Here is a 16811-nt window from a genome sequence, read left to right on the forward strand (position 1 = left end):
TCGGTACAGGCAGTACGAGCCTACAGCAGTGCATATTAAGTACAGCCTTGCAGCCTTGCTCTGATGTGAGACATGCTGCTGAAGTGGGGGCTCTGGCCAGAATGACCCCCAGCAGAGTATATAAACAGTGTATATAAGCAGGTCCACAACCGGAGGTTGTGGCTTGCCAGACCGTTTGACATAGAGACATCTCTGTGCCCTCCAGATCCCACAGCCCGGACCCCCAGTGAGATGGCCAGCACCGATCGCTGTCACAATGTGGTTATGCAGACATGCATGAGAACGCTGATAAAATGGCGCCGGAGCGAGGAGAGGGGGCGGGGCCAACTCTAAGAGCGGGATCAGAGGGCCAAGGAGATATACAGGGGAGGGAATATTTCCTCAGAGAGGAGTGTCCCTCCCCAGTGCTGAACAGTTGCTGGGCGGAGCCGCTTTGTCCCTCTGCATGATTGGCATGCATGGGGCAGTGAAAACGAAACTAGTCCTCAGGCGAAGCCGGGGCCTAAATTTAACGATGCGGCCGGCGAGCAGGCACCATCGGCGCGGTTCTCAGGTAAAAACCAGAGAACCGTCCGGAAATGTCACAATAGATACACAGCACACTCTCCCCAACAATAAAGTACAAGGGACCCCCCGATAATAACGTCTCAGATACTTAGCTTGTGAGACGCAGGGCCAGGTCCCTGAGGGATGAGTGCTCCGTCCGGCAGGATCCTGAAAGGGCTGCGGATGGAGACCGGTCTCCTGCAAGGCAGGAAGAACCGTGCTGGCTCCCACTTCAAGCCAGAGCCCCGAAGGGATGGTGAAGGAGCGCGGCATGTAAGGCTCCAGCCCTGAAATCAACCTTAACAGCACCGCCGACACAGTGGGGTGAGAAGGGACATGCCGGGAGCCCAGGCTTGGACCTGCTTTTCTTCAAACTCTTTCCAAAAATCAAAATCAGATGAGAATGCATGTGTGGATGTATGCCTCCTGAACACAAAGCATTGAACTGGCTATATTTGGTTAACCAGGGGGTGTATATGCTCGGAGGGAGGGGCTACACTTTTTAGTGTAGTACTTTGTGTGTCCTCCGGAGGCAGAAGCTATACACCCATGGTCTGGGTCTCCCATAGGAACGATGAAGAAAGTACACATCCCCAGAGAAAAATCTGTGGTAACGCCCTGTCACACAGAGATAAATCTGTGGCAGATCTGTGGTTGCAGTGAAATTGTGGATAATCAGTTCCAGGTTTGTGGCTGTGTACAAATGGAACAATATGTCCATGATTTCACTGCAACCACAGATCTGCCAAAGATTTATCTCTGCGTGTGACATGGCCTTTAGGCTTATCATAAACTATAAACCTAAATTTTACAAACCAATATGGCCACAATGGAAAAAAGAAATTAGAAAAAAAAAAACCCACGCACCAGAACTACGTTTTAGTCAGCTCTGCAGCCACAATTCCATAACGTAACGTGACCAGTTTAACATGCTCAAACTTGTGAAAGGTCCTCTTGGGTTGTCCGTTGTAACATGACAAGTCTGAAATCACTATATGTTGCTCTGTGGGACTGCAGAGTTATGAATCTTCTCTGCGCACTCACTGTGTGCTGTGGGGATTTGCCGATTTCTCAGCCGGGAAACGAGGCAGTGGCAGCATGTGTGGCCGCAAATGCTTCGTTCTGGAGCTGCCTCGTCAACTGATAGCAGCAGGGTACTGCACATCTGCCTCTTATTCACAGCAATAGGAGGCAGATGTGCAGAACCCGCTGCGGCAGGTATCAGAACACTGAGCAGCTACAGAACTGAGCATTTCCAGTCACCGCCAGCTCAGAGAACAGCTGATCGGTGGGGATGCGGGTTGTCAGACCCCGGCTAATCAGACATTAATGACCAAAGGATAGGCCATCAATGTAAAAGTTGTTGGCACCTCCTTTATCAACCACAGGCTCAGACCCAATCTCTTGTACAAAAGTCTTTTGTGTTTCTAATCTGAGCCAAGTCATTGCAAAGGGAGAGAAAGCTCTAACATCACCTATTGTGAATGGTGGATCCTGTATTATCTGTATAATGTAGAGGGGTTACCTTCAACTGTAATCCTGTCATAAGCATCTAGATTTGTGTCTTTAATCACCAACATTACTTTTAATAAATATCAAAAAAAATTAAAATTTAACATAACTGGTTTTAAACCATAGGAAATGTTGTGATGATACATTCCCTTTAAAGAGAATCTGTCAAGTGATTTTCTAGTTCAATACTAATGTTATCTTTAAATAGGGCTTAAGAAGACCTTTCAGGATCAGTAAGGGGTACTTCACACACAGCAAGATCGCTGCTGAGGCACGTTTTTTGTGACGCAGCAGTGACCTCATTAGCGATCTCGCTGTGTGTGACACTGAGCAGCGATCTGGCCCCTGCTGTGAGATCGCTGCTCGTTACACACAGCCCTGGTTCATTTTTTTATTGTTGCTCTCCCGCTGTTATGCACACATCGCTGTGTGTGACAGCGAGAGAGCAACAATCCTGAATGTGCAGGGAGCAGGAGCCGGCGTCTGACAGCCTACGGTAAGCTGTAACCAAGGTAAACATCGGGTAACCAAGGTGGTTACCCGATATTTACCTTCATTACCAGCCTCCGCAGCTCTCACGCTGCCAGTGCCGGCTCCCTGCACACGTAGCCGGAGGACACATCGGGTAAATAAGCAAAGGTTTGCTTATTAACCCGATGTGTGCTGTGGCTACGAGTGCAGGGAGCCAGCGCTAAGCGGTGTGCGCTGGTAACTAAGGTAAACATCGGGTAACCATACCCGATGTTTACCTTAGTTACCAGTGTCCGCAGCTTCCAGACGTCGACTCCCTGCAAGCGCAGCGTCGCTTGCACGTCACTGGTGGCTGGGGGCTGGTCACTGGTCGCTGGTGAGATCTGCCTGTTTGACAGCTCACCAGTGACCATGTAGCGACGCAGCAGCGATCTTGACCAGGTCAGATAGCTGGTGGGATTGCTGCTGCGTCGCTAAAGTGTGACGGTACCCTTAGTTTTATTGCTGTATCCTGTTATCTTGTTCTCTTGTTGTAAGCTCTGTTGAATTCAGTGTGATGTACTAACTAGTCAAGTATATGTAAATCCAAACTGCATATGCACTGCTCCTTCTTCCCACCTCTCAGTGATGGCTAGTGATGGTAAATCTGAACTGAATTTGCACTGCCGAGTCCACCCATACCCCTCTCACCTTTCAGCAGTGATAGTGAATGTACTGGAAGCAGTGAATAGGTAAACTGTATTTACATACACTTGACTAGCCTGCACTAGACACTGAATTCTACAGAGCTTAGCAGGATAACAGGATAAGGTAGAACAATAAAACTTATTGACTCCTTAAGCCCTATTTAAAGATATTAGTATTGCACTACAAAATCACCTGACAGACTCCCTTTAAGTCTGACATTCCACAATTAAAATTTTCAGAGAAAATAAGCATTGAAGGTAGATGTAAAGTCTTCGGTTCTTGATGGTCACTTGTAAAGCATTTCTCTCTGGTGGTCATGAACCAAACAAAAATATATATTTTATACACAAACATCTATATACCTTTATCTATATGTGTAGTGTGTGCAAAACGCATTTCTGAAAATAAATTGGATAGTGTGACTCGCATAAGTTACTTACCATCTATATCTGACACCACTAACATTTGGGGCTGAGACAATCCCTCCTGTAAACTGTAAAAATGTATCGTGCTGTCAAATGTGATGAAACCAATCTTTGTCCTTGTGTTGCCGGGAAGCCTGTTTGGAAAGAAAAGGGGATTTGCGAAAAACAGTGATTGTTAGTTGCATAACAAGTTATTTCAGTAAAAGCCTGATGTGTTATTTAAGGCAGAGTCGGCTTTTGGTCACATTCACGAGGCTCTGCCTGGCCATAAGAAGGGAATTTTGTTTACTTACCGTAAATTCCTTTTCTTCTAGCTCCAATTGGGAGACCCAGACAGTGGGTGTATAGCTACTGCCTCTGGAGGCCGCACAAAGAACTACACTTAAAAGTGTAAGGCCCCTCCCCTTCTGGCTATACACCCTCCCGTAGGAGTACGGATTCCTCAGTTTTAGTACCAAAGCAAGAAGGAGGAAAGCCAATAACAGTTTCAAAAACAAATTCAATCCGATAACAAGATCGGAGAACTTAAGAAACAACATGAACAACATGTGCACCCGAAAAACGAAACCCTAAGAACAAATAGGGCGGGTGCTGGGTCTCCCAATTGGAGCTAGAAGAAAAGGAATTTACGGTAAGTAAACAAAATTCCCTTCTTCTTTTTCGCTCCTAATTGGGAGACCCAGACAGTGGGACGTCCAAAAGCAGTCCCTGGGTGGGTAAAAAGATACCACATGAACGGGCTGTCAGACAGCCTCTTCCTACAGGTGGGCCACCGCCGCCTGAAGGACCTGTCTACCTAGGCTGGCATCTGCCGAAGCGTAGGTATGCACTTGATAGTGTTTGGTAAACGTGTGCAGACTCGACCAGGTAGCCGCCTGGCACACTTGCTGAGCCGTAGCCTGATGCCGCAATGCCCAGGACGCACCCACGGCTCTGGTAGAATGGGCCTTCAGTCCAGATGGAATCGGAAGCCCAGCAGAACGGTATGTGTGAAGAATTGGTTCCTTGATCCACCGCGCCAGGGTGGACTTGGAAGCTTGCGATCCCTTATGCTGACCAGCGACTAGGACAAAGAGCGCATCAGAACGGCGTAGAGACGCCGTGCGAGAAATGTAAATCCTGAGTGCTCTCACCAGGTCCAACAGATGTAAACCCTTTTCAAATTGGTGAACTGGATGCGGACACAAAGATGGCAAAGTGATATCCTGATTGAGATGAAAGGAAGAAACCACCTTGGGAGAAAACTCTGGAATTGGACGTAGTACTACCTTGTCTTGGTGAAACACCAGGAAGGGAGATTTGCAAGATAACACCGCTAGCTCGGACACTCTTCGAAGAGACGTGACCGCCACAAGAAAAACTACTTTTTGTGAAAGCCGAGAAAGGGAAACCTCTTTCAAAGGCTCGAAAGGCGGCTTCTGGAGAGCAATGAGAACCTTGTTCAGATCCCAGGGTTCCAATGGCCGTCTGTAAGGAGGAACGATATGACAAACTCCTTGGAGAAACGTGCGTACTTTAGAAAGCCGTGCCAAGCGCTTCTGAAAGAATACGGATAGCGCGGAGACTTGACCCTTAAGAGAGCTAAGCGACAAACCTTTTTCCAACCCAGACTGCAGGAAGGAAAGAAAAATTGGCAATGCAAATGGCCAGGGAGAAAACCCTTGAGCCGAGCACCACGCTAAGAATATCTTCCACGTCCTGTGATAGATCTTAGCTGAGGATGGTTTTCTAGCCTGTCTCATTGTGGCAACAACTTCATGAGATAAACCTGAGGCCGCTAGGATCCAGGACTCAATGGCCACACAGTCAGGTTCAGGGCCGCAGAATTCAGATGGAAAAACGGCCCTTGAGACAGCAAATCTGGACGGTCTGGTAGTGTCCACGGTTGGCCTACCGTGAGATGCCACAGATCCGGGTACCACGACCTTCTTGGCCAGTCTGGAGCGACGAGTATGGCTCGATGGCAGTCGGACCTGATTTTCCGGAGAACTCTGGGTAACAATGCTAGAGGTGGGAACACATAGGGGAGTCGGAATTGCGACCAATCCTGAACCAAGGCGTCTGCCGCCAGTGCTCGGTGATCGTGAGACCGTGCCATGAAAACTGGGACCTTGTTGTTGTGCCGTGACGCCATCAGATCGACGTCCGGCGTCCCCCAGCGGCAACAGATCTGCTGAAACACGTCCGGGTGAAGGGACCATTCTCCTGCGTCCATGCCCTGGCGACTGAGAAAGTCTGCTTCCCAGTTTTCCACGCCTGGGATGTGAACTGCGGATATGGTGGACGCTCTGCTTTCCACCCACGTCAAAATCCGCTGGACTTCTTGAAAAGCTTGGCGACTGCGTGTTCCCCCTTGGTGGTTGATGTACGCCACCGCCGTGGAATTGTCCGACTGAATCCGAATCTGCTTGCCTTCCAGCCATTGTTGGAAGGCTCGCAGGGCAAGATAGATTGCTCTGATTTCCAGAACATTGATCTGCAGGGTGGACTCTTCCTGAGTCCACGTCCCCTGAGCCCTGTGGTGGAGAAAAACCGCTCCCCACCCTGATAGGCTCGCATCCGTCGTGACCACTGCCCAGGACGGAGGAAGGAACGACTTTCCCTGTGACAATGAGGTGGGGAGAAGCCACCAACGCAGAGAGTCCTTGGCAGTCTGAGAGAGGGAGACAGTCCTGTCGAGGGACGTCGATTTCCCATCCCATTGGCGTAGAATGTCCCATTGTAGAGGGCGCAGATGAAACTGCGCGAACGGGACTGCCTCCATTGCTGCTACCATCTTTCCTAGGAAATGCATGAGGCGCCTCAGTGAGTGCGACTGGCTCTGAAGGAGAGATTGCACTCCAGTCCGTAGCGAACACTGCTTGTCCAGTGGAAGCTTCACTATCGCTGAGAGAGTATGAAACTCCATGCCAAGATAAGTCAGAGATTGGGTCGGGGTTAGATGAGACTTTGGAAAGTTGATAATCCACCCGAAACTCTGGAGAGTGTCTAGTGCCACCTTCAGACTGTGCTGGCATGCCTCTTGAGAGGGTGCCTTTATAAGCAGGTCGTCTAGATACGGGATGACCGAGTGACCCTGCGAGTGCAGAACAGCTACTACTGCTGCCATGACTTTGGTGAAGACCCGGGGGGCTGTTGCCAGACCGAAAGGCAACGCTACGAACTGCAGGTGTTCGTCGTGTATGACGAAGCGTAGGAAACGCTGATGCTCTGGTGCAATCGGCACGTGGAGATACGCATCTTTGATATCTATTGATGCTAGAAAATCTCCTTGAGACATTGAGGCTATGACGGAGCGTAGGGATTCCATCCGGAACCTCCTGACTTTTACGTGTCTGTTGAGCAACTTTAGATCCAGGACGGGCCGATACGATCCGTCCTTTTTTGGGACCACAAACAGATTGGAGTAAAAACCGTGACCTTGTTCCTGAAGAGGGACGGAGGTCACCACTCCTTCCGCCTTTAGAGCGGCCACCGCCTGCAACAGAGCATCGGCTCGGTCTGGTGGTGGAGAAGTTCTGAAGAAACGAGTTGGCGGACGAGAACTGAACTCTATCCTGTACCCGTGAGACAGAATATCCCTCACCCAACGGTCTTTGACGCGTGACAGCCAAATGTCGCCAAAGTGGGAAAGCCTCCCACCGACCGCGGGTGTGGGAATCGGAGACTGCAAGTCAGGAGGACGCCGTCTTGGCAACGGTTCCTCCGGCTGTCCTTTTTGGGCGTGACTGAGACCTCCAAGAATCTGAGCGTCTCTGGTCTTTTTGAGTCTTTTTTGACGAGGCGAATTGGGACCTGCCCGGTCCTCGAAAGGACCGATAACCAGACTGACCCCTCCTCTGTTGGGGTTTGTTTTGTCTGTGTTGCGGTAAGGATGAGTCCTTACCCTTGGAGTGTTTGATGATTTCATCCAAACGCTCTCCAAACAATCGGTCACGAGAAAAAGGCAAATTGGTTAAGCACTTCTTGGAATGAGAATCTGCTTTCCAATGTCTCAACCACAGGGCCCTACGCAAAACAACGGAGTTGGCTGACGCCACTGCCGTGCGGCTTGTAGCGTCAAGAACAGCATTAATCGCGTACGACGCGAATGCCGCCATTTGCGAGGTCAATGGTGCTACCTGCGGGGCAAATGCACGTGTGACTGAGTCGACTTGCGCAAGCCGGGCTGAGATAGCTTGGAGTGCCCATACGGCCGCAAAAGATGGCGCTAACGACGCTCCAATCGCTTCATAGATGGATTTCAGCCAGAGCTCCATCTGCCTGTCAGTGGCATCTTTAAGTGCCGCTCCATCTTCAACTGCAACCAAGGATCTAGCTGCAAGCCTGGAAATTGGAGGATCCACTTTTGGACACTGGGTCCAACCCTTGACCACCTCAGGGGGAAAAGGATAGCGTGTATCTTTAAGCCGTTTAGAAAAACGCCTTTCCGGATAAGCGTGGGGTTTCTGGATTGCGTCTCTAAAGTCAGCGTGGTCCAGAAAAGTGCTTAATGTACGCTTAGGGTATCTGAAATGGATTCTCTCGTGCTGCGAAGCTGACTCCTCTACAAGAGGAGCTGGTGGGGAAATATTTAACATCTTATTGATGTTAAATATAAGATCATTAACTATGGCGTCACCATCTGGTGTATCTAGATTGAGAGCGGTCCCAGGATCAGAATCCTGATCAGTTACGTCCGCCTCATCACCCATAGATTCATCTCGCTGGGATCCTGACCATTGAGAGGAATGTGAAGGCCCGTCATAGCGAGCCCGCTTAGGCTGCCCGGGGCCATCGTCCGAGTCAGAGTCTTCACCCTGAGGTGTATGTGCCCGACCCGGAGCTTGGAGGTAATTCAGCTGAGGGGGACCAGGGGGCAATGATTGCACAGTGTCCGTGGCCTGAAGTACAGGCCTAGCTCGCAATGTGTCAAGAATTTGTGACATAGTGAGAGACATTCTGTCAGCAAAAGCTGCAAACTCAGTTCCTGTCACCTGGACAGCATTCACAGGTGGTACACCCTGGGTCACGTCCAGCAGAGGTCCCGACTGTGCAAGCGCCGCAGGGGCCGAGCACTGCACACAATGGGGGTCCGTGGAGCCTGCCGGTAGAAAAGTCCCACATGCGGTGCAGGAAGCATATAATGTCTGTGCCTTGGCACCCTTGCGTTTTACGGACGACATGCTGCTGGCTCTCTGCAATGTGAGAGAGTCTATAGCCAAAGGGCGACCAGCGCTATGCAATACAAAGTATTTGTAGAAAACAAAATACTAAGAATACTACTGGCACAAGAGGGGGTGAGCCCTGAGGGCTGCTTACCGCCCGCTGAATAGCGGGTAAGAGGCGCAGAATTCCTTGTCTGGGTCTCCCCGGCTCCCCTCTGCAGCTCAGCGTGTCAGCAGGAATGGCTGCCGGCGTCTGTGGAGAGGGGCGGTCCGTGGGAGTTCCCAAACAAAAGTGCGGGAAACAGTGTCCCCTCTGTGCCTATTGTGAGGGCTGGAGTATGTAAAAACGACTCCAGCCCTCGGCGCTGATGCACTGACCAGCGTCCCGCCCCTCTCCTGACTGGCAGGTCTGGGGGCGGGAACGAACGGAAGCAGGCCGCAAAAGCCGGGGACTCGAGTTATCAGCGCGGCCGCCGTAAAAGCGCGGCCCGCGCTGAAGTCCCCGGCGCACCACAAGTGCCAGCCGCGCCGCAGTCCCAGCGGCCGGCGCGACCGATTCCCAAAAGTGTGCCTGCTTCAGCGAAGCTGAATGAGGCCATGGCACAAGCGCCGCAGCGCTGATGTCCCCCGGCGCACTACAACACCCAGCATGCTGCGGTGTGAGCGCCAAATGCACGGGGACACAGAGTACCTTGAGGAAGCAGGGCCATGTCCCTGATGTACTCCGCTCCATCCAGCATCTTCTCCAGGGGCTGTAGATGGAGCATGGTCTCAGTGCCTGGAGACCAGCAAATCCCACTTCACCCAGAGCCCTGTAAAAAGGGATGGGGAAGGAATCAGCATGTGGGCTCCTGCCGCCGTACCCGCAATGGGTACCTCAACCTTACAAACACCTCCGACATACAGTGGGGTGAGAAGGGAGCATGCTGGGAGCCCTGTATGGGCCCTCTTTTCTTCCATCCGACATAGTCAGCAGCTGCTGCTGACTAAAAACAATGGAGCTATGCGTGCGTGTCTGACCTCCTTCGCACAAAGCTAAAACTGAGGAATCCGTACTCCTACGGGAGGGTGTATAGCCAGAAGGGGAGGGGCCTTACACTTTTAAGTGTAGTTCTTTGTGCGGCCTCCAGAGGCAGTAGCTATACACCCACTGTCTGGGTCTCCCAATTAGGAGCGAAAAAGAAAGATACTTTTAACTGAGCAGTCCCATTACAAAACTTCCAAGAGGACCCTTACCAGGCTGCTGCCTTTTTGTTTTTGAAAATGACCCACTTTCTGCTGACTAACTAGTTTTGTCACAGATTGCATAGAGCTTGTGAAGGACACATTTAGTGTTCCTCACCCTTTGTACTAAGATAACAGCACACAATCGCCTCAGGAGATGTCAGCACTTAGAAGATCCTGCAGTAACTGCACCACCTCATGTGCCGATCATGGGGGATATAGTGGGAGCAACACTTCCTTAGAGAGGGGGGAATGGACTAGCAGTGCCACGGATCCAGCAAACCAAGGAGATGCTGAGCCAGTAAATTCTGCTGCATGTCAGAGACCTTTTTTAAAAGGGATCCGGTCACTGGATGTTTATAATACTTGCCTAACTGTCGAAGCAGAGCAGACTGGTCGGATGGACATTTCTGTTCTCCTCCTCTTTCGGCCATCTTTGTCCTCCTTCTGAAGCTAGTGTGGATGACACGTTCTACGTCATCTACACTAGCCGACATTGAGGTCCCGCGCAGGTGCACTACAATACTTTGATCTGCTCTTGAGCTCAGGGCAGATCAAAGTGCGCCTGCACAGGACCTCACTGTCGGCTAGTGTAGACGCCATAGAACGAGTCATCCACACTAGCTTCAGAAATATGACAAAGATGGCCGAAAGAGGAGGTGCAGGACCAAGAGAACGGAGACGCCCATCCATCCAGTCTGCTCTGCACCGACCGTTAGTTAAATATTATAAACATCCAGGGACAAGTTCCCTTTAAGATGTAGAAAATTACGGACATATTATACCTTCACATTTATAGTGCTGTGTACTCACCATTCCAGATTGTCAAGTAAGGTCTGGCACACAGTGCTCAGATAACCCGTCTCTATGGCATTGTGGGACACATCAAACATGAACAGGTACACCGGAGGCTGAGGGGGTCGCAACTGGAAAGTAAAAAATATAATTTCAACGACACCATTATACTTTTACCGATGGCCACATAACTAAATATGCCAACGGAAGCACATTAACTCCATGACTATCACAAAACTGGAGAACCAGGAGTATATTATGAAAGACTGTTTATTCATTTATCAAAAAAAATATTACATTTATCAAAAAATCATGTAAACATTATAATACTATTCATGATAGGACAAAGGATGTTGTATATTACATCACAAGGGAAAGTGATACTTCAATTTAATGATCATAGACCAATAGACATGTGCAAAGTTTTCATATAAGAATTTATATCCCATATAAAGTGCATGTGCTTTAAATCACAGGGACCCCCTTATGCCAATCCCCAATATTAAAACAACACTATTCTCAAGATAAAGATCCCTGAGGTAATAGTATATCGTTAAAAAAAGCGAAAAGTACGTCGGGGTCTTTATCTTGGGAATAGTGTTTAATATTGGGCATTGGCATAAAGGGGCCCCTATGATTTAAAGCACATGTACTTTATATGGGATATAGATTCTTATATGAAAACTGCCTCTGCCTTCGTACATGTCTATTGGTCTGCGACCATTATATTGAAGCCTTTCGAAACTTTCCCTTCTGATGTAATATACAAGTGCCGCTCAATAAATTGAATATCAAAGTAATTTCAGTAAGTCAAAACAAAAAGGGAAACACATTATATAGAGTCATTACAAACAGAGTGATCCATTTCAAGTGTTAATTTCTGTTAATGTTGATGATTATGTCTTGAGCACTGGGGCCTAACGTTAATAAGAGTTGTGGCCAGAATTCACAATCATTTTTAGGGGAATTCAGGCCACTTCTGCACTCACAACAGCACTCAACAAAGCCACTTCTTTGAGATCTTTGTAGATGTGGCCTCACATCTATGGCATACCTTGCAGACACGTCAATGTATGAGATAATCAAACTACATGAGTGATATTAGCACTGTAGCAATTCAGTAACTTTACATTACCATGTATTCAGATGGGGCCATAAACTCAATAGTGGCATTCTGAACTTCCGGTCTTTTGTGGGGCTCACCATAGACTCTCGTTACAGGGTTGTACATAAACTCTTCAGGCACTGGGAATATAGGTTTAGAAAAATAAAAACTCAACAACTACAGATTCAGGAGATATCAACAATAATATCCAATAAAATGTATATCCTCTTTTACCATCATTTACTCTGTAGCACAAATTGCATTTCCATCTCCTCTGGTCCAGAAAACTGACAAAGGGATTGATGTATGTCCGACAAGAGCGACATCGGACGATCGTACTGGATGTGACAACGGGCAGTTGCTGTAAAGACAAAATTTATGGAAAGTTGTAAAGGGGAGGATTAATCCCACAAAGAAGCAGGATAGTTGATAAATGTATAATCACTAGGGTCTCGCGACTAGGACAATATGACCCAGGCACCATATTAACTCCTCCTCTGAGCGATTGGTTGGAAGCATGCCGTTTCTCCTTACTACAGTGGGGAGGAGCTGGGATGGTGGTCCTCTGTGTCCCCTCTCCAATCAACAATACATTTCATTTAATACAGTACTCCGCTTTTTCCAGCACCCCATATATATTATTACAGCGACCACTGCTCTATGCAAAATACCTTCCTGCGGCCGTGCAGTAAGAAAAGCTGGTAGAGGAATCCCCATTCCCTTGGATAGAGGAGGTCTTAGCTGTGGGGTATATCTGATGCCAAAACAATAGATAAGAGAAATGAACATGGCAACCAGCAATGCCACTGACACAACCGGGAGGAAAAATCAAGCTGCTGCCTCCAGAGTCAATATCTCAAAGTACATTTGATCTATCTTCATGTTAAACACATTCACATGTTAGTAATGATGAGCAACCGTGCTCACCACTGCTCAATACTCAGACGAGTATAGAGTATCCCAAAGCCCCGAGTACATGCATGCTCATCGCTCTGGTCACTCTTCTTGGTCTACAGGAATAATAGGGGACATTCATGACCTTCACTTCTATAGAAAGTGAATGGAGCAGTGGTGGCGTATGCAAAATTTTGCTGTATTTATGTAGAGGGCATATCATCAGAGGTGGTCCCAGTGGCTGGACCACCACCAATCATACATTTATCACTGATCCACAGCTGGATAATCCCCATCAATTAAGATCTACTAAAAAGTTGCAGGTTTGATTGTAAAAGACGTATGTAGCCTTTAAGCTCATAAGGTATTGAACCCAATCAGAGTACTGCTCTTTGGAAGATGTCCTCTCCTTGGCATAATAAAGCCAGATTCCCTGATATTTATTCTCTTACCGACAAATCTTTGAATGGATGTAGCAGGAGCCCAAGAGGAAGCTTGGCTTTATTCAGTAGAGCCTGTGTTTGAGGGATGTTGGTTAAAGTACAGCGGAAAAGCCTATGAGAAGTAACATGGAAAAAGTAAACCAGCAGCAGGTTATTATAAGGCATTTACAGGCAGAAGAGCAAGAGTTAATATGAAATGACATTCAAAATCTAGAATTTGGTAATCCTTTAAATTAATAGAAAATATACACTGAATAACAGTATTAAAAAGGACACTGGAGCACTGTAGGCGTGATCACATGATTCTACGAGCAGTCATCACTGCCAGCTAATAGAAGTCTCGGCCACGTCAGTGTGCCTTTGATGCCAGGTCTATGCTTCCCGACTTCATTAGGTGCACTGTGCATGACCGGAAGTTCAGAAGATGTGTACTGAGCAGTCTTCTGACCTTCTGATCATGCGCAGTGCGCCTAATGAAGCCTGGAAGTGTCCACCCTAACGCTGAGGAGCATTGATGTAGCCGCAATGAGCCACACACATGCGTGAGATTTCCATTAACTGACGGTGATGCCGGCTCATGGAAATCAGGATATCACGTCCACAAGGGTGTGATAACATGGAAAGAGGGCCGACTAGTCAGGGGAACTAAGGTTCCTGCGTCTAGTGACAAGCTTAGTCAGAGACTGGTGCAATATTACTGGAGGTGCTGCTCATCCAACACTCCTGATTCATGAAGGGTTGTGCACGTCTTCATAAAGAAGGGAATTTTGTTTACTTACCGTAAATTCCTTTTCTTCTAGCTCTAATTGGGAGACCCAGACAATTGGGTGTATAGCTACTGCCTCCGGAGGCCACACAAAGTATTACACTTAAAAGTGTAAGGCCCCTCCCCTACTGCCTATACACCCCCCGTGGGATCACGGGCTCCTCAGTTTTAGTGCAAAAGCAAGAAGGAGGAAAGCCAATAAACTGGTTTAAGCACATTCAATCCGAAGGAATATCGGAGAACTGAAACCATTCAACATGAACAACATGTGTATACAAAAAAACAGGGGCGGGTGCTGGGTCTCCCAATTAGAGCTAGAAGAAAAGGAATTTACGGTAAGTAAACAAAATTCCCTTCTTCTTTGTCGCTCTATTGGGAGACCCAGACAATTGGGATGTCCAAAAGCAATCCCTGGGTGGGTAAAATAATACCTCGTGATAGGGCCATAAAAACGGCCCTTTCCTACAGGTGAGCAATCGCCGCCTGAAGGACTTGTCTACCTAGGCTGGCGTCCACCGAAGCATAGGTATGCACCTGATAATGCTTGGTAAAAGTGTGCAGACTCGACCAGGTAGCCGCCTGGCACACTTGCTGAGCCGTAGCCTGGTGCCGTAATGCCCAGGACGCACCCACGGCTCTGGTAGAATGGGCCTTCAGCCCTGATGGAACCGGAAGCCCCGCAGAACGGTAGCTTTCAAGAATTGGTTCTTTGATCCACCGAGCCAGGGTGGATTTAGAAGCCTGCAACCCTTTACGCTGGCCAGCGACAAGGACAAAGAGTGCATCCGAGCGGCGCAGAGGTGCCGTGCGGGAAATGTAGATTCTGAGTGCTCTCACCAGATCCAACAAATGCAAATCCTTTTCACATGGATGAACTGGACGAGGACACAAAGAAGGTAAGGAGATATCCTGATTGAGATGAAAGGGGGATACCACCTTAGGGAGAAACTCCGGAATCGGGCGCAGAACCACCTTGTCCTGGTGAAACACCAGGAAGGGAGATTTGCATGACAGCGCTGCTAGCTCGGACACTCTCCGAAGAGACGTGACCGCTACTAGAAAGGCCACTTTCTGTGAAAGGCGAGACAGGGAAACATCCCTCGAAGGCTCGAAAGGCGGTTTCTGGAGAGCAATTAGAACCCTGTTCAGATCCCAGGGCTCTAACGGCCGCTTGTAAGGAGGGACGATATGACAAACCCCTTGCAGGAACGTGCGTACCTGAGGAAGTCGTGCTAGGCGCTTCTGAAAAAATACAGATAGCGCAGAGGCTTGTCCCTTAAGGGAGCCGAGCGACAGACCTTTTTCCAACCCGGATTGCCGGAAGGAAAGAAAGGTAGGCAAAGCAAATGGCCAGGGAGAAACTTCCTGAGCAGAGCACCAAGAGAAGAATATCTTCCACGTCCTGTGGTAGATTTTGGCAGAGGATAGTTTCCTAGCCTGTCTCATGGTGGCAATGACCTCTCGAGATAGTCCTGAAGACGCTAGGATCCAGGACTCAATAGCCACACAGTCAGGCTCAGGGCCGCAGAATTCTGATGGAAAAACGGCCCTTGAGACAGCAAGTCTGGCCGATCTGGTATTGCCCACGGTTGTCCTACCGTGAGATGCCACAGATCTGGGTACCACGACCTCCTTGGCCAGTCTGGAGCGACGAGGATGGCGCGGCGGCAGTCGGACCTGATCTTGCGTAGCACTCTGGGCAACAGCGCCAGAGGTGGGAACACATAAGGCAGCCGGAACTGCGACCAATCTTGAACTAAGGCGTCCGCCGCCAGAGCTCTGAGATCGTGAGACCGTGCCATGAAGGCCGGGACCTTGTTGTTGTGCCGGGACGCCATTAGGTCGACGTCCGGCCTCCCCCAGCGGCGACAAATTTCCTGAAACACGTCCGGGTGAAGAGACCATTCCCCTGCGTCCATACCCTGGCGACTGAGGAAGTCCGCTTCCCAGTTTTCTACGCCCGGGATGTGGACTGCGGATATGGTGGATGCCGTGTCTTCCACCCACGTCAGAATCCGCCGGACTTCCTGGAAGGCTTGCCGACTGCGTGTCCCTCCTTGGTGGTTGATGTATGCCACCGCTGTGGAGTTGTCCGACTGAATTCGGATCTGCTTGCCTTCTAGCCACTGCTGGAAGGCTTGTAGGGCAAGATACACTGCTCTGATTTCCAGAACATTGATCTGAAGGGTGGACTCTTGCCGAGTCCACGTACCTTGAGCCCTGTGGTGGAGAAAAACTGCTCCCCACCCTGATAGACTCGCGTCTGTTGTGACCACCGCCCAGGATGGGGGTAGGAAAGACTTTCCTATTGACAATGAGGTGGGAAGAAGCCACCACTGAAGAGAATCCTTGGCCGCCTGAGAAAGGGAGACGTTCCTGTCCAGGGACTTCGACTTCCCGTCCCATTGGCGGAGAATGTCCCATTGTAATGGACGCAGATGAAACTGCGCGAAAGGGACTGCCTCCATTGCTGCTACCATCTTCCCCAGGAAGTGCATGAGGCGTCTCAATGGATGCGACTGGCCCTGAAGGAGAGATTGCACCCCTGTCTGTAGTGAACGCTGTTTGTCCAGCGGAAGCATCACTATCGCTGATAGAGTATGAAACTCCATGCCAAGGTATGTTATCGATTGGGTTGGGGTCAGATTTGACTTTGAAAAGTTGATGATCCACCCGAAACTCTGGAGAGTCTCCAGCGCAACGTTCAGGCTGTGTTGGCATGCCTCTTGAGAGGGTGCCTTGACAAGTAGATCGTCCAAGTAAGGGATCACAGAGTGACCCTGAGAGTGCAGGACT

General features: G+C 49.2%; 1 protein-coding gene across 1 annotated transcript in view; it reads right to left on the bottom strand.

Moving 5' to 3' along the window:
- The window catches only part of SEC24A (SEC24 homolog A, COPII component), a 158827-nt gene that overhangs the window by 78225 nt on the left and 63791 nt on the right, over positions 1–16811 (bottom strand). The window contains exons 7-11 of the mRNA XM_075344468.1: positions 13259–13361; positions 12147–12273; positions 11943–12052; positions 10826–10938; positions 3657–3775 (exon numbers count right to left, since the gene is read on the bottom strand). Coding sequence (XP_075200583.1) covers positions 3657–3775; positions 10826–10938; positions 11943–12052; positions 12147–12273; positions 13259–13361 — 572 coding nt within the window. The remainder of the gene's footprint in view (positions 1–3656; positions 3776–10825; positions 10939–11942; positions 12053–12146; positions 12274–13258; positions 13362–16811) is intronic.

Source organism: Anomaloglossus baeobatrachus, chromosome 4 (assembly GCF_048569485.1).
Source record: "Anomaloglossus baeobatrachus isolate aAnoBae1 chromosome 4, aAnoBae1.hap1, whole genome shotgun sequence".
Taxonomy (NCBI): Eukaryota; Metazoa; Chordata; class Amphibia; order Anura; family Aromobatidae; genus Anomaloglossus; species Anomaloglossus baeobatrachus.